General features: G+C 46.0%; 1 protein-coding gene across 1 annotated transcript in view; it reads left to right on the top strand.

The window, feature by feature from the left end:
* The window catches only part of fbn2b (fibrillin 2b), a 64,897-nt gene that overhangs the window by 24,471 nt on the left and 16,260 nt on the right, over positions 1–24,166 (top strand). Inside the window, exons 7-32 of the mRNA XM_005930953.3 lie at positions 3,553–3,750; positions 6,620–6,745; positions 10,892–11,017; positions 13,906–14,058; positions 15,463–15,705; positions 15,807–15,950; positions 16,126–16,245; positions 16,351–16,476; positions 16,555–16,677; positions 17,312–17,587; positions 17,701–17,754; positions 17,835–17,960; positions 18,357–18,482; positions 18,587–18,706; positions 19,928–20,065; positions 20,193–20,243; positions 20,353–20,478; positions 20,561–20,788; positions 20,863–20,988; positions 21,083–21,211; positions 21,334–21,459; positions 21,581–21,706; positions 22,391–22,513; positions 22,590–22,715; positions 22,969–23,094; positions 23,357–23,479. Of these exons, the coding sequence (XP_005931015.1) occupies positions 3,553–3,750; positions 6,620–6,745; positions 10,892–11,017; positions 13,906–14,058; positions 15,463–15,705; positions 15,807–15,950; positions 16,126–16,245; positions 16,351–16,476; positions 16,555–16,677; positions 17,312–17,587; positions 17,701–17,754; positions 17,835–17,960; positions 18,357–18,482; positions 18,587–18,706; positions 19,928–20,065; positions 20,193–20,243; positions 20,353–20,478; positions 20,561–20,788; positions 20,863–20,988; positions 21,083–21,211; positions 21,334–21,459; positions 21,581–21,706; positions 22,391–22,513; positions 22,590–22,715; positions 22,969–23,094; positions 23,357–23,479 (3,609 nt within the window). The remainder of the gene's footprint in view (positions 1–3,552; positions 3,751–6,619; positions 6,746–10,891; positions 11,018–13,905; positions 14,059–15,462; positions 15,706–15,806; positions 15,951–16,125; positions 16,246–16,350; positions 16,477–16,554; positions 16,678–17,311; positions 17,588–17,700; positions 17,755–17,834; positions 17,961–18,356; positions 18,483–18,586; positions 18,707–19,927; positions 20,066–20,192; positions 20,244–20,352; positions 20,479–20,560; positions 20,789–20,862; positions 20,989–21,082; positions 21,212–21,333; positions 21,460–21,580; positions 21,707–22,390; positions 22,514–22,589; positions 22,716–22,968; positions 23,095–23,356; positions 23,480–24,166) is intronic.

Raw genomic sequence — 24,166 nt, 5'->3', positions numbered from 1 at the left:
ATGTTAACAACACAAAAGCCATATTAAACGCAGACTACTTTAGACCCGGAAGTAGGATTCTCATCACTTAACGACCGGATAGTAAACATCCAATGTTTGGTCCCCACAAAGATATGTAAACACGCGCACATACACATTCAAAGGCTTTTGTATACACGCTTTATTCATTTGACTTGTTGAACTCCTGTCATAGGCAAGTATGTATAAATGATAATAGCCTGATTTCCATGAAAAAAACCCTACTGGGTTTCTTATTTTCCCAGACTTTCCCTCCTGGGAGTTTTATAAATACTTCAGCAATTATTAATGAGTCTGAAATGAGATTTTTTTTCTTCCCTTGTGCCATTTGTCTTCCCCTCTCTTTTCCTCCCAGTGCTCAGGCCCGTGCCCTCTTCATCTTTGTGATCCTATAGTTGGAGACAGTTGATGGGAAAGTGTTTGCCTAGAGTGCTTTAAGCCCCAGACAGGATTTACTAATAAAACAAGATCATATGTGAAAGCTTGCATTCTGTTAACAGTGTTTGATGGTTGACTGTATAAGCCAACAGAGGTGGAAGTGCAGCAGTCACATTAAGCAGACTCTGAGCTAATACACGGACACACTGCTGGTGACAAAGTGAAGCAAGTTCACGAGCCGTCCTAACAGGAGAGTGAAGATTCTTTATGTTGCATAGAGTGAGTGAACGTAGCATCCGTAGCATGTGTGGATGAAACAGGAGAGTTCAGAGTCCCTTGATACTGGATTTAGGAGTGAGGAGTGAGGAGGATAGCAGGATGCTTTTAACTGTTCATCTTTCTGCGCTTTAATTAGACGAAATTGCTTCCAAATGTTGTCAGCCAGACATATTCAGGATCTTTAATTTCTCTCCCGTCCAAACCAGTGCTCATGCTTTCATGTGTCTACTAAACGTACATGTATAACACACCGATGACATCATGCTCTGACACACGTGTTGAACTCTCGGCTGAATGCTTGAGGCTGTTTTTTTTGTTTCCAAATTCGAGTTTACGTGCATGACAAACAAAACCCTGAACACATGGCTCACACACACGCACACGCACGCACGCACGCACACGCACACACACACCACGCACGCACGCACGCACGCACACACACACACACACACACACACACACACAGGAGAGCTTTATTCTCCGGTACTCTTTCCAGCTAAGCTGTGATTGCTGCTCCAGTCTTTGCTTGGCTAAACGCTGCAGCTCGTGCAGATGTTGTGTTTTCCATCATGTACACAGACAAGCAGACGCATTCTTGTGTGTTAATGTGTGTGAGAGACCGTCAACAGTGGGGCATTGCTTGAGAAAGAATGTGCATGCATATATATTTAATTTAGCACACACGAATACGCTGATGAACTTGGCCGCTGCGTTTGGTTATGCAGTGTTGTTCGATGACTTGAGCCTGAGAGAGTCCATTTATTTTTGATGCAGGGACAAAATGAAACACAGGAGGCTGGAAGACCCAGACTTTTATTTTTTTATTTGGATTTTCTTCCTTTTGTTTCTTTTTAATGTCAATTTAAACAGTTTGGTTTTAACGGATAAAGCAATCGGAATTTGTTTGCTTCTCTTATCTGTCTTTCAACTCGCTGTGTGTGTGTGTGTGTGTGTGTGTGTGTGTTTGTGTGTGTGTGTGTGTGTGTGTGTATGAAGCTATTCTTCTATGTCACAGTTGTTCAGAAACCAGTATTTTTTGATAACGAGCAGTGTTATCAGTTAGACCTTTATCATTGATTGCACTGGATTTATTGACAAAAATGTAAATTATAAATTACCAGCAGTTTTATTCTTTTTCTGTTTTATTCATTTTTAATCTGGAATTAAATGTGCGTTTTCTGTTGTGCACAGAGGCGTTTGCATGCATTGTGTTGCTTTAGAGCTAACCATGAGAAAAATGCATCACATACAGTCGGTCATGTGACACCAGGTCACATGAAGATGAAAGCTCAAAGAGCAGATGAGGGAGGCAAGCAGGAAGCAGACGAGAGTGAAAGACAAACAGAGCTAAAGTAGACAAAGAGAACGAAGACAGATGGGTGAGAGTTGCAAACTGCTGCGTGCTCAGTTTGACCTACTTTCTGCTCTTTTTTTTGCCTCTCCTACTTTTTGGCCCATTCTCTGTCATCCCCTTTCATATGGCACAAGGAACGAATAAGGGCAACAAGACTGGAGAATGACAGCCACCACTTCTCGAATCCTCCAATCTTTCATCTCGTTTCGTCCTTCAGAGCTGAGCGGGCAGCTCTCTTTCTCTGTCACAGCCTTGGCGAGCCAACCATGCAGTTAGCCTTTCATTTCATTGTTAGTCAATCTAACAATCTGCTTCTTTTTCTCTCGTACTTTTCTTTTAACGAAGGCTATATTAAGTTTGGCGCCACTGCAGAGAACTTAATAGGCTTTCTCCCACAAGAGAAGCAATCATTAGGCTGTATGTGACTGAGAGGACGAACGTCGTGTTGCTGAAATGGTTTCAGCGTGAGCTCACCGAGTCTGATTTGTGAAGTGCAGTTAACAAGATTATGCCATTTACACTGGCAGGCAGCAGTGCAGCACGAGTGGTCATTGCTTTTCTCGTGCAATTATTTTTGCCGTTGTTACCATGTGTGTGTAGTTCTGACTGTCTAGAAAAATACATGCATGTCCAAAAACAAAGCCCCGGGGTGTGTGCGGCGAACTACGTACACTGGTGTCCTCAGTAACGTTTGATGATAAACTGATCAAACCGGAGCTCTGCAACCTGTGAGCTCAGTTTGTCACAGCTGCACGAATCAGTCTGACGTCTGCGATGCTCGTGTTCATTTCAAACACAACATTAGTGTCGGTCATTAGCAGAAATGTGTTTTTGCACAGCCAAAATAAAAGGCATTGTCCCCACGATAGATTACAGAAGTGTTCAAAGGCCCTTTCATTTCTTCTGTGGCCGTTATTTAGCTGGTTGAGTCATAGCTGTGACGGAAATTATAAGCTCCACTGTTTAGCCTGCTGTCAGCTCCTCGTTAAAGAGCTGAAACGTGCTTCAGTTTGTGTGTTGAATGTGGTTCTAATAGAGGCTCTAAATACGCAGAAGTTGTTCTTATCAGATTGCCAAATTCCTGCTGAGTGAAACCACTTTTACAGCCTAATGTGAGCAAATTTAATAAGCTAATGTTTGAAACCTTGAAATCTGAACTAACCTGTCTTAGTGGAACCAAGCCTCCTGTTGTTTATCGAAAGTCTTGGACTCCTAAACTTGTCTCCTCTTGTTTTTAAGCCACTGCTCGATACGTTTAAAGAAACGAGACTGCAGGCATGTGTTTGAAAGGCGAGTCATCTCTCCAAAATGTTGCACCAACATGTAGTAAACAAAGAGAGGCAGGAAGACTTGCAGGAAATATACCTCCTGCATTTAGAAATGTCTCATTAATGTACTGTGTGGTTTCATTTAATCCTGCACCAGATGTGCTGCAGGAAATGAATCACTGCTTTATCATTAATCAATGAAGTATTAGTTCAGCCACCAATTAACAAAGGATTGATCTCACTGTTAAACTGCAGACTACAGGACGGGGCCATGTTTCACCCAGGTGAACAACCAGATGTGTCAGGGCCAGCTCAGTGGAATCGTCTGCACCAAAACTCTGTGCTGCGCTACCATTGGCCGAGCGTGGGGCCACCCCTGCGAGCAGTGTCCTGCCCAGCCCCACCCCTGCAGACGAGGCTTCATACCCAATATCCGCACTGGAGCCTGCCAAGGTCAGACCTCGCTCTCTCTCTTCTTGTCTACACACCTGGCAGAACGTCTTCACCGCTTCATGTTAACAGAGATGAAAAAGGACGCACATAATAACACACGCACGCACACAGACGCACACACAGCACGATAAACATCCAAACCATCACTTTATCCATCATCGTCTCAGCTGTACAACATCCTCAGACTAGTGATAACAGCACAGAGCGTGTTTACATGTACACAGGAGTCCGGATACGAGCTTGTATTTTCCCGTTAAGGTCTTAATTTAGCTGAAGCTGTCCGTGCGGTGCCGGAGCGGTGACGCCGCACGCGTAACGGGCCACGAACGGTAAAGGACAGGAGTCGACCGACACGTAGTTTGGTTGTTTTGAACTATTTGCTGCAAATGTGTGACATGCTGAGGAAATAAAGCCTCAGCCTGTTAGTTTATTAGTTTCACAGTCCTAATGGGAAAAACTTTGAGGAAAGTTCAAACACTGTTTTGTTTTTTTCCAGCGATTTGTCCTGATAGTAAACCAGATTTGGTGCATCCACAACCTAATAAGCTACGAAAACAGAAAGTTTCATTTTATTAGAATATTTGAAGGATCATTAACCACTTAGAGGCAGCTCCATTATGTAAAAGGAGGATCTTTCAAACATTGTGGGATGGCTCAACAACACATGAAGGCTTGTTTTCTAGTGAGGTACTAAATGCATGTAGTGAGAACAAAATGAATGAAATGAAAGGAGGCTTTTATTTTGGCTAATGCCGAGCTGTATACAAGGAGGGATGCACAAAAGGGAACACAACCAAACAACCTGACAAAGAGGGGACGGGTTACACAGCGACACACACGAGGGAGCAGAATACACGTGAAAGCCATCAACGCAAGGTGCCGGCAGTTACAAACACCGAGGAACAACAGCAAACTCAGCTTCAAACAGGAAGTAGACCAGAAGTGAATACCAAACACAGAGACGAGATTCATGCTAAACATCATAGAAAGACAGGAAAACACTGGGAAAGCTGGAATAACAAACAGAATCAAAACACAGACAGAAACAAAATCGGAGGCATTCCAAACTAAAAGTCCAATCCACCAATCCCAGGGTTAGGATCCGCTCACGGTCACAGCGAGGCAAAGAGCAAAGAATCACATTCAGCCGACTCGAAGTGGGCGGGCACTGAGATACATTTTTCTGGACTCAGGCAACCTAAAGTAATCTCTGCAGAGGATGGAGGCTTATTTAGCTTTCAGTAACAGCAAACTGCTTCCACCGAGAACTGCACCCTCACAAAGCATCCACACGTATCCCTTTGCCATTACTGCTCTTTAACACATGCAGTGTGGACATAACACAGTGATAAAATCAGGCGAGCAGAGCGACAGTAACATGAACTGAGAGTCCCCCTCTTTGATCGACACCCCCCCAGATAAAACCAGACTCCCTCTGCGTGCATATCTTATAACCTGAGGCCTTCTCCATGTTTGCCTCATGGGGAGGTCATGTCCACTGCACAATGATCACAGTCAGGCCCTTTGTTGCTTCATCCTGGTGGGACAGTGTAGACTTTAATTTAAATAATATAATTTAGTGCTAAACTCAGCTAAAGCCAGAGCCTTAAACCTAATAACTGACAGGATGCATGCAGATGCTTGTTGTTTAGCTACAGCTTTATTTCTTTACAGCTTCAAGCCGGCTGTGTGCGGATGCATGCAGTTTTTGCTAGTTTCGCCTCTGTCAGGTGACATAGTGCATCGCTTGTAGAGCAGAGCAAGGCCCAGAAAGTCCAGACACACAAGTGTCAGAGTGCTGGTAGATGCTTACGGTAAGTATTCAGCTTATCACCTCAAACACAGCTGGGATGAATGCTGCGTGTAGCAGTAATTATTTATAGGCCGAGTGTGTCTGATGAGATGGTAATTCCACAGTTCACTCATCTATATGTATAATCGTCTTATTTATGGGGTAACTGGCAAATGTAAAGGATGTGGAACCAGTATGATTTCCATTGAGCTCCTCAGCTTCCTTTCTTTTGTTGCCAGGTTGCTCATGTGTCACTAACTCCTCTCCAGGAGTCTGTGCTTCCATCTCTCTCAGAATATCTGTTTCTGTCTTTTTCTTGTCTTTAACTCACTCACACACTAAAGATACCTAATGCCCAGAGAGCCAGGAGCAGCGTCTCTCTGGCAGCAGCACAAAGCACACATGACTCTGAATCCAAATGTAAGGACTGAGCTCCAGGCTCCGCGTCAGGATGTTGGCCAGTAGTTGCTTTCTTTCCCAGCCCGTGCCACGGAGAGCTCATGATTGAACAAACTGTTTCCCATTAAAGCAGCATTGTATGCAGATTTATTCATGTTGCTCAGTGTTGAGGGATTAGCCACTCACGGTGCTCTGACTCTACTTAGTGGTCGGCCCCAGACGACATCAGAGGTATTCCCATTTGTATTTTTTTATGTTGAAAGGAGTACGCCCACTGACATATTCCCAATACTGGTAAAAGTGACTCACATTGAATGCTGGGAAAAATGTACATTTAAAAAGCCATTTCCTGTTCAGGCAAGAGCTGAAGCGGGTCTTTCTGGATGTGGTCTCAGACTCTGCAGCCGGTGCCAAGTCACTGCCTGTTTTAACTCATTCTCTTAGCAAAAAGAAAAACCAGAGGAGAGTTACAGCGAGAGAGTATTTGCCAGACACAAAAAGATCCTGTCATTAACTGACACCATGAACGCTGCATCTTGTTGAAGTTAGTCTGTGCAGGTTTCATCTTTATAAGACGCTGTGCCTCCCAAACTTTGGGGATCCAGTAATTACTACAACCTTTGTTCTCATGTGCGTTTGCTTGTCATTAATTTCAGTGTCTTTGCTTCCTTTTTGTAGATGTGGACGAGTGCCAGGCAGTGCCAGGGCTGTGCTCTGGGGGCAACTGCATCAATACCGTCGGCTCCTATGAATGTAAATGCCCTGCTGGCCACCGTCAGAGCGAAACCACCCACAAATGTGAAGGTAAACCTTCTAAGTAAGAGCTAGGAATATTTTAGAACGACTATATGAACAAATCTGCATAAATAAAGTGAGCAGCGAGTAAGTCAGATAAGTTCCCATCTATCTTTCTTGGGCGTTCTTGAGCAAGGCATTGTTTTCCTCATGAGTTCATGGTGCTAATCTGCATCTAGTGGCTACAGATAATTAACCAAAAGCATTAAATGGACACAATCGTGTCAAAAACAAAAAACCTCTAAAAGTAAATGAGATTTTGTTGATTTAACGGGGAGGCAGTCGAGACTGTGTACTTTACGATAACGCCGGGTTTGCTGGGATTGGCTCGACAAATCTCCACAGGCGCTTTAAAAGCGGAGACGTGTCCAAAGTTAAAGTAGTCCTGACATGTGCACATAAATACACACAAACACACTGAAGCACGTGCACGCACACAAGCGGGATCACGTTACAGCGTGTCGATTGGGTGGAATTTAAACGATGCCCAGGTTAAACAGTCGGATAGTTAGCGAGGCAGGGGTTGTGTCTGTTGGACCGAAGCCGATGTGTTCGTAGTCGTCTGAGAGGATTACAGAAACTGTTTGAGCCAGATGACATTTACTCTGCTGAACAAGACCGCGGGTGCTTCATGAGCAGGAGTAACAGCAGCAGCAGATACCAGACGAACACAACTGTTTATATTTGCTGGGAACTTTGGTTCCCACCTTCAGATTCATGAGAGGCAGTTACCGTCACGTACAAAAAGTAATTCATGTCTCCGTGAATGGAGCAGGAAATGAGGCGGATGAGTTCACTGAATCTACCAGAGTCACAGACGTGATGTTAGCGAAGCGCCAGCGCAGCTCAGGATTTACAGTAAGAAGAGAAGGAGCAGGATGTATGAAACACCTGAGGCAGGGGTGGGGAACTCCAGGCCTCGAGGGCCGGTGCCCTGCAGGTTTTAGATCTCACCCTGGGTCTACACACCTGATTCAAATGATTAGTTCATTCCCAGGCCTCTGGAGAACTTCAGGACATGTTGAGGAGGTCATTTAAATCAGCTGTGTTGGATCAAGGACACATCAAAAACCTGCAGGACGCCGGCCCTCGAGGCCTGGAGTTGGACACCCCTGTTCTAAGGTTTATGAAGGTGGACACAAACCCCCCATAATCTTAGATTTAGCAGCTCTTTGTAAGCTTTTTGTCACCAAGTGTTGGCAGTTATCACATCTCCGCATGGCCTGTTAGACCGGGGTTTGGCCCACGGGGAATATGTGGTGCAGCAGTGCAGCCTGGGTAAAACAATCACAAAACTGAAAATGTGTCTAATGAACTCCAGTAGTTGTGACTTGTGACCTATAAGCAGATGATCATCTTAAATTTGAATTAACATCTAGTACCCGTGATTTAGCCTAATACTGACCATGAACACCACAGCTTGCTCTGCACCCGTCCCAACAGGATGCATCACTGCAACCTTTCACCTCCTTTTAGGGTTTATTCGACGGTTGTAGGGTTGGGTAACCCTAACCCCACGTATTTCATCTTTATTTATCTTATTCTTATTTCCTTTTGTTGCTCCCTGTCTGTCCACAAGCTTCTGTACCGCTAGCTTGTGGACGTGTTGTGGGCCCAGCTGCACAGAAACACTTTGTATGTTTTGTGATATTTGTTGAGCTGTTTGAAAACTGTGAAACTACCTGCTGGTTTGAAATACGCGCTCATGCTCTGTACTTCTGGCTGGAGCCTTGAACCAGATGCTAAAGTTTCACAACCACAACTTTATTGACATCTGCAGCATGAACGCAGCGATGAGAAGAGAGAAAAGGAGCCGCGTGTGAACTGTGGGATGACTTTATTTCTTTAGTGCTGGTCAAAGCACCACAAGAGTTCCCACCAAATATTTCCCATTGTAAAATTGCTCTTGGGCAATCAGATCATAGAAAGCATAGATGACCACCAAGACACAATGTAATCTGATTACTCAAACCACTCGTTGATGTGGCCTGGGAGACATTTGAGCACATATTTGTTGTGAAAGCAGCCTGCTGCCTGTCTGGCAACAGCCTGCCTGAGACTTTGGGATCCTTTGGGACTGAAGCAGTAACAGAATATGAGTAGGTATGATCATAATAATAGCAGGTGACAGCAATGAAATTGGTTTTATCCTCAGAAAACAGCTGAAATAAGGCGTGTCGTGTGAAACATGTTTGGCAAACGACTTCTTTTGGTCTTATTATTCAATTATTTTGAAATTTGGTTGAAAAACGAGCCCTCGTGCTGTTTTGTTGATTTCATTATTTATATTGCCATTTGTTTGTTTGACTCGTGCAGAGTGAAGGAGTAAGAGTTTAGTGTTTGCAAAGCTTGTAAAAAACAAAAGGACAATTGTGGCGTGTACGTCACGGATTCGCAGGAAACCCGTGTTTAGTGAAATCTCCCTCACAATCAGACCAGATCCTGTGGGAGCGTTTTATTGAACAAGCGGCCACAATGAGAGCTTTCATTGTTAGAGGAGTCGTGTTTTGGAGCGGTTGAGATGTCGTGGGTGTCTGATCACACAGTACCTGAACCCACCGGGACACCTGTTGTTTTCTGAGCTCGGTCTGCTTAACAGCCTCTGCTTTTTACCCTCCTTACCCTGTTTCTGCCTCGCCTTTCATTTTTCTTCCATAAATACAGTGGAAAGGCTTTGGCTCAAAACCAGCTGTTAGTGCTGAACAAAGAAACACTTAACAGCATCTGGGAGACCTAATCACTGCACACAGACCTCACTGTTGCCCTCAGATTCACATGCATTTACTCCGGTTTTCACATATAAAAGTCGCACTTAGATTAAAAAATGAATATTACACTCTAGTTTATCTACATGTATGTGGGAGTTTTTCCCGTGTACACACAGTCGTGCACACGCAGCAGACTCGATGGCTGTTCGCAGACATTTATTCAGGTGACACACGTTTCCTTTCACACACACAGGCAGTCCCTCAAGCGCTGGAGTAATGTCTGGCTTGCTGTTGCTGACGTCAGGTTTATTTGCCTGGGCTTTTACAGCCTCACCTCGGCCTTCAGCGGGGGGAGGACAGCCTGTAGCTGCACACTGAGATGCAGGCACATAGAGACAAAGGACGCGTGGATTTAAGTTACACACTCTTCACTCCTGCAAAGACAAACACTTACACCAGGCTTTTCCCTTTTCTAGCTGATCGCATTCAGCACACTCGCTTGTGCATTACTGCACGAGCTGCACCGATGCTGTAATTATACAGTAATTACATATATGGATAAATAAGCGTAACACACCATAAAACTTTGGGTTCCCTCATCATGGAGCAACAAGGACCTCTCTCACAGGATAATACAACTTGAGCTCGACGCTGCCCTACCTCGATGCTCTCAGACCAGCATAAGTCTGAGTCCCGCCGTGCTGCGTTTGGCTTTTATCCTGTTCTGAATTTAGCCTCAAGTCGAGTCGTAATTTCTAGACTGAAAGCAACTGTGGTTACTACATTTACTGTTTATTTCTTTTTTTCATTGCACAACAGGACTCATTTTAACGGAAACATTAACTGTGCATGAATTTATTGTCTTTGCTTATTTCATACATTTTATACCCACTTACTGGCAGCCACGCTGGAGGCTCGGCTGGCAGTGCAGGCTGTCCACCAACAGGGCTTCATTTTCAGCTTTTTCTGCTTAACCATGGCCAAGACACCAAATGTAAGAGCGAAGGAGACGTGCATGAAAAGGTTCTGTGTTAGTCTGCACGTCCCGTTCCCAGCCTGTGATTGTTGTTCTTAGTTTCTTCTGTTTGTTTGATATTTTGTAATCTGATTGGTTGTTTTGATGTTACCTTGATGCATTGGTCAGCCGGATGTGCTTTCCTTCTCCGAGCCGTGTGGTTTACTGCGTGATTGTTCCTGCTATTTACACGTTTGGCTGATGAGCTCGAGTTTTAGCCAGAACAGAACAAACCAGAAGTGAAGTAATTCCACTTTGTCAGGCTGCAGATCCATTTGGTTTCCCCCGAGGGAGAAACTCTCGCTCCAGTGTAATAAACTTTTACTGCAGCGTGCTACTGCATCCTAACAAAGAACTGAACATTTGAACATCAGCAGATGTGCTCCACGATCAGATGAACGGAGGTATTTATGATGTAACGGCCTCTTTCAGACATCGACGAATGCAGCACCGTTCCCGGTGTGTGCGACGGAGGAGAATGCACCAACACCGCCGGTAGCTACGTCTGCACCTGCCCACGAGGCTACATCTCCAGCACAGATGGCTCCAGATGTGTGGGTGAGTCACACATAAACAGTTTCGACGTTTCTTTCTCTTACAGTTGTGCACTTCCTCGCCCCCTGGCTCGCTAAGAGCTCCACATCTGGCTGGTAACCTCCCTCCCTCCCTCCTTCGCCGCTTCCTGTGAGTGGAGTTCTGGTGAATGGAGCGGCAGACCTGTGGTCGCCATGTGCGGGAAAACAAACTTACACACATTATTTGTCCTTGACAGCATTAATCTGCTCTAATGTTAGCATCCCTGTGACTCATTCACACACAGTGACTCACACACAGTCCGTAACAAACTGACATGTCGAGTCAGACTCTGGAGTATTAACGGAGACCGTATGGACGAGGATTAGCAAACATGCAAAGGGACAGTTGATATTTTATGCTTATAAGACTTATGAGCCTCGTAATATGATTTACTTGTGAAAGTGGCCTCTCTATGCAACATCATTTTAGGAATCAGTGTGTGATGATGTAACAAAACTGCAAACAGGGGCACTTTCATGATTAAATAAAAAGTATGAGCGAGTACAAAGTTAATATATACACGTTTTCTGCTGCGTTCCCATATGGACTCCCCTACAATCCTCCCCCCATATGGAGCTACAGTGAAACGCAGCATTAATATGTCATTTTGCTCCAAAACGGACGACATCAGAGGGAAAAGCAGCCTCTTTGCTTCCATCGTGCTTTCTTAAACTTAACATTCCTATATTTAAGTTATTCCCTAGTTTCACATATGTCATCCATCATCCGTGGAAGGTATTTGGCTCGCTGACTTTGTTTTGGAAAAAGTGGAGCTTTGTGTGAAAATGTCAAGAAGAGCCTCGTGCAGATGTGCAGATGTGTGCATCCGTACGGCGCATACACAGAGCGCGGGCCGATGTCACAGGTAGAGAGCTCGCAGTCATGTAGGGGATTGTTGAGCATTGAGCACGTGGTGAAAGAAACAAAGAGCGAAGAGATTCAGACAAAAGCTGTGACCTCTAAAGTCAGGCCTGAGAAGTGAAATGTACGTCCCTGCACGACTTCAAACCTTGCTAATCGATACGTGTGCTGACGACCTCCATCACTCAAAGAGAAATGTGGTTTCTTTAGATCGATCGGTCAGCGTCGCTCCCGGCAGGAATGTGAGAGTACATGAAAAAGGGGTCGTGCATGTGTCTGTGGTATGTTTGCATTACACTGACTCAGTGCTCCGGTCACCGAATTCAGTCCTTCTCCATCTGTTTGTCTTTACACGAGGCCATTTTTCTCCCTTTATCACTTTCAGCCCCGTTATTCTCCTTTCCCCTCAAGTAAGACCTTATTCTCTCACTTTATTCCCGTCTCTCTCACACCGTCCTTCTTCTGCCTGAAGCATGGCTCGCACCACAGCTCGTTCCCTCAGCTAGCAGCTCAGTGATTTACTCTGGAGCTCATTTTATCTGTAAGTGGAACAGTTCTCTTATTCTGTCTCCTTTTTTAAAAAACCCAAACTGGAGTACTCTCACACTCCCATCCTCCTCCATTTTCCCCATTACATCCCTCTGACATCCACATCCTGAGCCTTACTTCTGTGGTTGCGGTTTGATGTTGGTCTTGCTCCTGTACATCCTTGGAAAGGCTCGATTGAGAGGAAACCAAGAGGAGATCAGTAAACTTATCCCAACCAATCAAAAAGCCCACAAAACTGGGCTTAAAAACAGAAGACAATCTCAGCTTGTTTCCTCAACATGTGACTGCTGGGCTCTCAGCTCCATACATGATCTCTTTGGTTTTTGTGGTTAGAGTAAATTCACAGGAGTGAATCATTTTTACAGAGCATACTGTTTGTTTGCTCTCGTGTTTTAGAAGCAGCATGTTTGTTCTCGTCTCTGTTGGATGCGCTGTGCTGTGATGAAGTGGACCGCTGGGACCTGTTGGGGCCGCTGACACTAATCAGAGCCTAATGCTCCGTCACACAGTGAAAGTTTGGAAGAGAAAAAGAAAAGAAGACCTGTCCAGTCAGTCAGTCTGTAAAAACACCTCACCAAATGAAAGCATATGCTCGTGCACTGGAGCAACACTAGTGAGCAAACCAACATCTGGATCCAATCGAAGTCATCACCATCCTCATCAGCACCTCCCTCCCCGCTCCCTTTCTCCTCCACCGTGCCTAAAGCTGCGTCGTACCGTCTGGAGCTTATAGTTTGTGGAGTTGGTTGCGTGCACTGTGTACTTGCATGTGTGGAAAAGCATATGTTTGTGAATATGTATGGAAGGTATACCTCAGTGCTGCCTGCAAACATGAGCCTGCGTGCTGCACTGTATATGTGTGCTCGCAGCACAGCACCGCATGTTCTTTCTAATTGGCAAGAACTGCGCCACATGGAACTGATTAATTCCAGACTGCTGGCTCATTAGTGAGTTAATCGACTTGCACTCCTCCCTCAGCCCCTGACCCCCACCCTGCTCCCTAGTTTTTCCTTTTCTTAAACATCTCCTTCACGTTTGTCTTTCAGTTTATAAAAAGATAAAAATGACACTTTGCCTTGATTTTTTCTGTCTTTTGGTTTTTGCTTCCCCCTCAGTCACCTCCTTACATACGCTCACTGAAGCCCCGCCCCACATCCTGCCCCATTGACCCCGACCTGGCCGACTGTAACAAATAAGACCTCTCTTTTGGAGGCCCTTCAGATGCCTGCTGTTAGTTGAAAGCCCAGGCAACCTTTCCCACTGCTAACCTATAAAGAAACTTCCTCCCAGGCACCACACAGAGGGCAGCACAGCCTTCTGACCTAAACTTGTGTTGATTTGAATGTTTTAAATCGTAACTCAGCGGCCTGCGACAAAGCTTTGTTTTGCTGTCCTGTTTGCATGAAGTCTTTAAGTTGTTGCTGTATTTTCAGCAACCTGATATTCTTCTCTTTCTTCAGATCAGCGTGCGGGAACCTGTTTCTCTGCTCTGGCAAACGGTCGCTGTGCTGCAGATCTGACTGGTCAGTACACCAAGATGCAGTGCTGCTGTGAGACGGGACGATGCTGGGCTTTAGGGCAGATCCCTGAGATGTGCCCCGTCAGAGGCTCTGGTGAGTATATGTTCAGCTCATTTGTATTCATATAGCACCGACACAACAAGGTCACCTCGAGGTGCTTCGTGTTGTGAGGAAAAGGTTTTACAATAATGGAGCGAAAACTCCACAATCGAATGACCCGCTACAAACAAGCACTTGTCAAGGGTGGGAAGGAAAACCTCCCTTTAAACAGGAAGAGACCCTGGCCCAGGGAGGTCTTCCTTCTCTCAGATGGCCCCGCCCCTTCCTGAGCCTGGTCCTGCCAGAGGTTTCTTCCTCCCCACTGTCGCCAAAGCGCTTGCTCATATGATTGTTGGGTTTTTCTCTGTATGTATCATTGTAGGCTCTACTTTACAATAGAAAGTGCCTTGAGGCGACTGTTGATGTGATTTGGTGCTGTGTAAATAAAGTTGAATTGAAACAGAATCGCTGTGACTGGTTGGGTGTGAGGGGACAGGACAACAGACACGCTGTGGAAGCGATCCAGACAATAATAATAACTACTGATTAAATGCAGAGAGCTGCGTAAACACAAAGGTGACTGATAAAGAAACACCCAGTGCATCATGGGAATCCCCCAGCAGCTGCCTGTTGCAGCATGACTGCTCCAGCTCTGACTGTAAGCTTTAAAAAAGCCTCATCATAAAGGTAGAGAGGGCGTCCTTCTCCCAAACCCAAACTGGGAGCTGTGGTCTGGAAGCTGGAGGCTCTGCCTCCCGTCTGTACTTCAGCTACACCATGTTGGCAACGCTTCTTAGAGAGTTTTTAGGAGAAACTGATAATAAAAAATACATGTTGGCTCATTCTGTGAGATACATATGAGATTAAAATAAGGAAAAACCATCCAGCACCTTCAGCACAGTCAAACTAAACGACGCTGTAAGCGTGAGGCTGAGTTTGTGTTGCAGCTCTGACATAAAGGTAAGGGCATCATCCACTGATGAGCATGATGTCATGAACAAAGAGCAAACAAAGAAGCATGGAAAGGACTTATGTGGACATAATTACCCATCATCCCCCTGCTCAAGCTGCGTGAGACCATGTGACCCAGACTCTGTTGCAGAGTGCTCGCTCTCTTCCCCCGTTAAACTTCGGCTCGTGTGCTTTGATTTATCGGGACTTCCCAAACTAAGAGGTTAACATTTGTCCATGTTACCTGCTAAAAAGCACGTGTGCATACATAGCTGCATGTCTATTATGTGCATGTCGTTTTCATCATATTACTCAGTCAGGTTCTACTCGATGGCCTCACTGCAGCTGAAGGAAGCGGATATTTCAGGTGGATCCACGCTGCAGCTTTAAGCCGTCGAGGCCTTTCAGTCCAAATCGCTGTAATAATCCACGTAAATGGTTTTTCTTGGCTCTCTGAATCAAACAGTTGTTGGGATCCACTGATCTGTGCTCTGCTTTCTCTGGCAGATGAGTTCAGGCGTCTGTGTATTGTGGGCGTTCCTCAAGTACACGGTTTCTCTCAACACCACAATGGACACTACCCCTATGGATTCAAGTTCCCCAATGGCAACGGTAACGGAGGGATCGGCAACGGAGGAGGAACGTTTGGGAACAACGGAGGAGGAACGTTTGGGAACAACGGAGGAGGAACATTTGGGAACAACGGGGGAGGAACGTTTGGGAACAACGGGGGAACCGTCCAGCACATAAGTCTGTCCCTCTGTGCATCCGAATGATTCTTTTAAAGGAGATTTAGATGACAGACTTTGTGTCTGTGCTGTCTGCTTCACGGGCCTGTTTTGTCTCCTCAGGCACCGTTACTGTGAATGAAACGGTGGACGTGTGCAAACACTTTACCAACCTGTGTCTGAACGGACGGTGCATCCCAACGCCGACAAGCTACCGCTGCGAGTGCAACATGGGCTACAAACAGGATGTTCGTGGGGAGTGCATTGGTAAGAAACACGCTGCATGTTGTGGAGGGTACATGCAGCGCCGCAGTTAACTGCATGCACTGCACTGCCATCTTCTGCCAGTCTAAGGAACTTGATTCAAACGTGGGTCTGAAATGTGAAGCGTGGTGTTCGTGTTTATTCTGACCTTTTATGTGCTCTTATTTTCCCGCTCCAGACGTGGATGAATGTGTGAGTAATCCATGTGTCAATGGAGACTGTGCCAACACAGATGGATCATACCACTGCAAGTGCCACGAGGGGTATCAGGGAACCCCCACAAAACAGGCCTGCATTGGTATGTCTGTGAAAACAAAGTCGCATCATAAAATCTGTGTTTTCCTTTCACTCAAGTTTTTTACTTTCAGAGAGCATTTAAGGAGCCGTCTTTCTTCTTTTTAAGATATCGATGAGTGTATTGTGAATGGAGTGATGTGTCGCAATGGCCGCTGCGTCAACACTGAAGGAAGCTTTCAGTGCATCTGTAATGCTGGCTTTGAGCTCACCCCTGATGGAAAGAACTGCATTGGTAAGGAGCAAATCCAGAGACTGCTGAAGCTCACATAAGCCGGCAGCTCTATGAACGTTTCCTCTCGGTCCGCTCTAGATCACGACGAATGTGCCACCACCAACATGTGTCTGAACGGCATGTGCATCAACGAGGACGGCAGCTTTAAGTGCATCTGCAAGCCTGGCTTTGCACTTGCACCCAGCGGGCGCTACTGCACCGGTATGTCGATTTATTAAGTACAAACGCAGACTAACAGTCAGCCGAAGACGTTCTGCTTCAAAACGGCGATGACAGATTTGGTGTTGTTTGAAATTCTGCAGATTCTCCGTTGACCTTTTGAAGTTTTGCTTCAGTAGTCAGAGTATTTGAGGCTTCCCCCAAAATGTTTTTATGCAGAGCCCAGAAAAAGAAAGATTGATGAATTTCCGAATCTCTGTCGAGAGATTTTGTCTTCAACATTCAAGAGGAGCCGCCATTCCCATGACGATCGGAACGATCGTCATGGGAATGGCAGTACAGAGCGCTCGCACGGCCAAAACACACACGGCTAAACCAGATCATCTAAACTCTGAGTGACCTCGTTCTGTCTTCATGTACCTGCAGACTCTGCAAACATCAAACTAAACCAACACTATTCTTTTTTCATCGCTGTATACAGCAGGCTACTTTGAATAAAACTAAATGGAACAAAATAACTCTGCATGCACGAAAAGAACATTTGAAGCAGCTGTGAGAGAGTAATGCAAACAATAAATCATTCTGGAGGAAACCGGTTGTAATTCTGGTTGTTATAGTCTTGTATGACAAACCGAGCGTGACCCGATGTGATGCATTGGCACCGTCTCTCTGTCAGATATCGATGAGTGTCAGACACCTGGCATTTGCATGAACGGCCGCTGCATCAACTCTGAGGGCTCCTTCCGCTGCGAGTGCCCACCGGGCCTGGCTGTCGATGTGGATGGTCGAGTGTGTGTGGACACACACATGCGGACCACCTGCTATGGCGCTATCAAGATGGGCACGTGCTCGCGCCCGTTCCCAGGTGCAGTGACCAAGTCGGAGTGCTGCTGTGCCAATCCGGAACATGGCTTTGGGGAGCCTTGCCAACCTTGCCCTGCCAGAAACTCAGGTACCCTCTTTGGTTCATCTTACACTTGATTAGCAGTTATGGTCTGAAAATGATAACGAAGCCGAACATTCAGCTCGCACAAATCTAATTTTCATCACATCCTTTCTGCCCAGCTGAGTTCCAGGCCGTGTGCAGCAGTGGCATTGGCATCACAGCTGATGGCAGGGGTGAGCAGGAAGCTTGAAAGTAACCACAGTGTCGTTAAAAAATCTTCAGCATCATCTGAATAAAATATGATGTTTCCCAGATATCAACGAGTGCGCCTTGGACCCGGACATCTGCCAGAACGGCATTTGCGAGAACCTCAGGGGAAGCTACCGTTGCATCTGCAACGCTGGCTACGAGTCCGACACCAGTGGCAAGAACTGTGTCGGTGAGTCGGTCTGAAGTGGTTCGTAACTGTGCTTTTCAAAGTTAGCTGTGCTTTCGGTGCGAGCCACGTGGAGCAGCAGCGTATAGAAACTCATTTTTGACCACAACGTTTCTACTTTTGCAGTTTCAGCTGTTAGATACATGAAAATGTCAAAAAAGAAATAAGTGAACAGCTTAAATCACTGCACAAACATGAATGTGTTGGACTCATATAAGCTGTTGTTCAGTTCTGTACGATACTGACAGGCCTACAGAGCTAGAGCAGCTAACGTTAGCTCAGCTGGTACATGTCAGAGGGTAAACATTACAGGTTCTGATGGTTTGCATGTTTGTTTCTTTGCATTACTCCTGTTTGGACGCAGTGACCAAACAGCACTCTGTTTCCTCTTTCTGGCAGACATCAACGAGTGTCTGGTGAACCGTCTGCTCTGTGACAACGGCCAGTGCAGAAACACTCCTGGCTCCTACACATGCTTCTGTCCTAAAGGGTTTGTTTTCAAGCCGGAGTCAGAGACCTGTGAAGGTGAGCGCACACACACACGATAACAAAATGTTGTGTGTGTGTCAAACAATGATGATGAATTAGAACCAGCTCTGACCTCAGCTCTGTGCTCGCCTGTGTTTCAGACATCAATGAGTGTGAGTCCAGCCCGTGCATCAATGGCGCATGTCGTAACGTGGCTGGGTCTTTCCACTGCGAGTGCACCCACGGCAGCAAGCTGGACTCCACCAACACCATCTGCGTGGGTAAGATCCTGCTCCTCCTCAATGGTCAGTGCAAATTAAGGAAGCACTGCGGGGTCCAAGACACAGCTTGTGTGAGACAATTACACCAATAATTTCTTTTCCTTCGAGTAATTTTAGTCCACGTCTGCTCTCCACTTTTGTAAACAAACGCTGAGGTTTTCAGGAGCGATCCAGGAGGATTATCACCCTCAGATGGTCTCACAGACACAGCAACACACAAAAAGACTTTTCAGATAAACACTTGCATGCCTGGCCTTGATTCTTTACCTCAGAGAAATCTGCCACAGATTTAAAATGATGATTTTTAAGAGGTTTTATTTTGGAAATCTCTCTGAAGAAGCTGCATGCCATCACTACAGCTGGAAGGGTGAATGTGTCATTGAATGAATGCTCATGCACGGTACATGAGCCGGTTGTGCTCGTCTCTGGTTCCTCTGGCTGAGTCCAACTTGCTATGCTGAGAGCCCGTCCCGTGGAGGATGGAGGAGGAAAAGGTTTTATTATTCAGCTGTGAGGCAGGAAGGAAAAGGCCCAAACGGCTCGACAGACTCAGAGTAAAACTCCGAGCAGCTTTGCTGCAGACGCCTCACAACAAAACAACACAACACATGAAACTGGAAATCCAAACGAAAGAACTTTAGAGGCAAACACGACGACAGACTCACACAGAGAGGGAGACGCAGACATGAACACACAGGAAAATGAGGGAACGCAGCTGTGACCTGTTCCCTCATTTTGAGACAAGGAAAGCGAAACAAAACATAAAGCACACGAGGCAGGAGACTATCAAAATAAAACAGGAAACAACCGAGACACGAGCAGACTTTTTTCATACGGGGCCAATAAAAATACTGGGACACAAAAGCAGAGAGTGCAGGGAGGGGAGGGCGTGGTGACACACAAAGTGATACAGGAATAAAGAACAAGTTCATCTTTCAACTCATCGTAGGCCGTCTCCCACTCATGGTGCTCACATTATTAAAACTATTACCCACATGGGACAGTCAGGACACGACAGACTGGGAGCAGGCTGGACACCAAAGGAAGCAGGAACTGGGAGTAACCAAGTCAGATGTGCTACAAAATACTAAAAGCCCAACTGAAACTAGAATATGAATCTGTCTCCTAAATCTCAAAGACCGCGACTCCGTGTGCTTTTAGAGCAAAGCTGTCACTGCGACAGCGATACTTTACTCACGCTGTTGTTCTTTGGCTCTACAGATAGCATGAAGAGTACCTGCTGGCTTACGATTCAGGACAACCGCTGTGAAGTCAACATCAACGGAGCCACGCTAAAGTCTGAGTGCTGCTCCACGCTGGGAGCTGCGTGGGGCAGCCCGTGTGAACCCTGCGAGATCGGTCCGTAGACTCGTAGATGTGTTAATTACAGCTACATACCTGTGGCAGTTTATTAAATCAAATATAAACCAAACTATTGCTTCATAGAAATACTTTACATCACATCTTGATTTCTCGTGGTTCTCAGACACCGCTTGTTCCCGAGGATTTGCTCGCATGAAGGGCCTCGTCTGTGAAGGTGAGAACATCTGATGTCTAACTGAGAACTGACCTTTGTGGAATCATTACTTCCTGTAACGTGTGCCTGCAGATTGCTTCAAAATATTGTTTTGATTCTCCAAATGCAGACATTAACGAGTGCGAGGTGTTCCCCGGAGTATGCAAAAATGGCCGCTGTGTGAACACCCAGGGCTCATTCCGCTGCGAGTGCGCCGAAGGTCTCACCTTGGACAGCTCTGGGCGCACCTGCGTGGGTAAGAGGACTGCCGTGAAATCAGACACCATCCTTTCTTCCAAAGTTCTGGGACAAATGACTTTCATTTTCAATTTTTCTAGACATGCGCAGTGAGCAGTGCTACCTGAAGTGGCACGAGGATGAGTGTGGCGAGCCGGTGCCTGGGAGATACCGTCTGGACATGTGCTGCTGCTCAGTGGGTGCTGCCTGGGGTGTCGACTGTGAGGAGTGTCCCAAACAGGGCTCACCTGAGTACAGAGCCATCTGTCCCCGAGGACATGGCTTTGCCAACAGAGGAGACATCCTGACGGGCAGACCCTTCTACAAAGGTCACTCTCCGCTTCCTGAATATGCACAGCTTCCATACGTTCTTTTGCTTCACGTTCTCTGTGTTTGTTTTCAGATGTGAACGAGTGTAAGGTTTTCCGTGGTCTGTGCACCTACGGCACCTGCAGAAATACCATCGGCAGCTTCCGGTGTCGGTGCAACAACGGATTCGCTCTCACCTCCGACGAGAGGAACTGCACAGGTGTGAACGATGGGCGCAGGCCGCAGCTAAGCGCAACGTCACCGTCTCCTGTAACGAGCACGCAGCGAGCACTCGTTCTGTGTTTGTGTTTCAGATATCGACGAGTGCCGAATCTCTCCCGACCTGTGCGGTCACGGTACATGCGTCAACACGCCCGGCAGCTTTGAGTGCGAATGCTTTGAGGGCTATGAGAGTGGCTTCATGATGATGAAGAACTGCATGGGTACGGATGAACCACGCTCAGAGAGTTTTGAGACGCCACACGGAAAGTGACGTCAGTCCAGCCGATATTTAGCTTTTCCCTTTGACTTCCTCTGTGTCCTGCTGTCTTTTATTGCCTCACAGACGTCGATGAGTGTGAGAGAAACCCACTGCTTTGTCAAGGAGGAACCTGCCTGAACACAGAAGGGAGCTACGAGTGTGAATGTCCCCCTGGACACGCGCTCAGCACAGATGGATCGGCCTGCGAAGGTGCAGCATGCGTCACGCTGCCAGTGCCGTGCATTCATTCATCCTCCTAAGACGTCTTTAATAATTAACCAAAAACAGTTTCGTATCATTTTAAAGTCTCTGCACCTTGTTGTTGGTTCAGATGTGAATGAGTGCCAGCTGAGCGACAACTTGTGCAAGAATGGCCAGTGCGTCAACATGATGGGAACTTACCAGTGCTCCTGTGACACCGGTTACCAGGCCACACCAGACCGACAGGGCTGCGTTGGTGAGTAGAGCTAAAGTCATACTAGAGGGCGTGTGAAAGCGAGGCACCAGCAACAGCAAAGATGATGGGAGCTCAGGAGGCGGAGCAGGTCATCTACTGATCAGGAGGTTGGAGGTCGTTCCCCGGCTGATCCTCCAGTCTGTACACCAGAGAAGAAGAAGTTGTATGAAGTGCTGCGAGTCTTCAGCTAGAGTAGAAAAGTTCACATAAGAACCAGACTGTTTAAGGCTGTCCAGTCATCTGCGGCGCGGATGCAGCAGAGAAATAACCGAGACAAGCTTTAATGATTATCATGCAGGACAGAAACATGAGTGGGGGCGGAAAGGGAGACTGACACCGTTTATACAAAGAGTAATGAGGCAACAGGTGGGAACACAGCTGCAGACAACAAACCAAACAAGACAGGAAGCGACACTCAGCTCACGACACACTTACCAAAATAAAACAGGAAGAGAGACAGGAGGACTTCCACAAAGATGGGACTGCTGGAAGAGAATGGGAATGCTAAAGGGAACGAAGAGAACTAGAACTAGAGGAACCAAAGCCCCACATCAGAAGATAACAGAACTGAAAACATAAAATAAAACTATGACAGAACATGAACTTTAATCACTTAGAAACCCAAACGCCCGAATAACACAGACGATGCGTGTTTTCATTCATAGCTGCGACCTCTCATTGCAGATATCGATGAGTGCACCATCATGAACGGAGGCTGCGAGACCCACTGCACCAACTCAGAGGGCAGCTACGAGTGCAGCTGCAGCGAGGGATATGCACTTATGCCTGACCTCAGGACCTGTGCAGGTAAAGAGACAGCATGAAGGAGAAATGTTACTGCGTCGCTGCGTGTGGAGACTGAACGGTCTGCCTGTGCTGTCAGATATCGATGAGTGTGAGGAGACTCCAGACATCTGCGACGGAGGCCAGTGCAGCAACATCCCTGGAGACTATCGCTGCTTGTGTTTCGATGGGTTCATGGCCTCCATGGATATGAGGACCTGTATCGGTAGGCCTATAATTTGAGTGTGAAGCCAACGCTGGCGTCTTGATCTGTAAATCCGTTTCCCTCTTTTGTGATTTTGTGTCTTTTTCGTCTGCCGCCTTCATTTATTCATTCAGTCTCTGACGCGTTTATAAATATAGATGAGCTTTCTGTGGCTGCACAGCATCTGTGGGACTTCCACTGTCACTCTCATTTTGTGTCACTCTAATCTCCACGGTGAGAACATTCATGTATAATCTTCATCTGTCCATCTCAGATGTGAACGAGTGCGATCTGAACCCAAACATCTGTCTCCATGGTGACTGTGAGAACACCAAAGGCTCCTTCATCTGCCACTGTCAGATGGGATACTTTGTCAAAAAGGGATCGACGGGCTGCACAGGTACATCAGAGGCCGAGCTGAGCGGCCTGAGCTTCTGTCGGGACTCTCTGAGTCAGCTCGTTCATGCATACAAGAGTTCCCGATCCAGAGTTCAGAAATTATTCATTCAAAGTGAAGACCTGGTCAGAGTTGTCCTTTCGTTAAATAAAGGAGAATTTCACCCGAGTAAACCAACATTATTAGTGCTGCCTGCTTCTTCTTCGTACCGGGCTAGAAAACAAACTGCCTGTTCTTTGCTTAACTGAACTCTGAATATTTCCAGATGTTGACGAGTGTGAAATCGGATCCCATAACTGTGACATGCACGCCGCCTGCGTCAACCTTCCCGGAAGCTTCAAATGCCGCTGCCGAGACGGCTGGGTGGGAGATGGCATCAAATGCGTGGGTAAGTGGGTATTACTGTGTAGTTGATGTGGATGCATCGGGTTCGAAAGAGCATAGAAGGAATTAGAGGTGGGAATCACCAAACATCCCACGATACGATATTATCACAATACTTAACGCACGATACGATATTATCACAATACTTAACGCACGATACGATATTATTGCAATTTTTTAAAATATTTTGCGATATTCAGATTCTGTACATAAAGGTAAACTTTATCAATATTCATTTTATCTAATATCAAAGTCTCGCACTCAGTCTTTCTCTCATCTCAGTTTTATTGTTGACAAACTGAACGGTTTGTATTACAGTCTAGTCCAACTTAACTGAATGCAACCATCTGGTACAATTACAGCTATTCTGAACTATGCAATATGAAAACTATGCAGCCCCTTCAGCAACTGAAGAATTTGAAAGTAAATTAAAACAAAATATAATTTTACATTAAATAAAGTTTTAAACTTAATTAAAATAAAACATGTCTTAAATTAAAATAAGTAAACTGTCATGTTTATTGCTGCCATAAAACAAGTTAAACACATTTGACAGTGTCAGGATTCTTGCTCAGAAAAAGGATCAACATGCTCTGAAGTCAGAGCACAAAAACCTTTTTCTGTAACAAAATATCGATTTCTGCTGTCCCTGCATCGATACATTATTAGCAAACAAAATATCACGAAACTA

Source organism: Haplochromis burtoni, unplaced genomic scaffold (assembly GCF_018398535.1).
Source record: "Haplochromis burtoni strain Fernald_Lab_line unplaced genomic scaffold, NCSU_Asbu1 Contig_133, whole genome shotgun sequence".
NCBI lineage: Eukaryota > Metazoa > Chordata > Actinopteri > Cichliformes > Cichlidae > Haplochromis > Haplochromis burtoni.
Note: the sequence above shows the minus strand (reverse complement) of the source record. Positions and strands in the feature narration are given on the sequence as shown.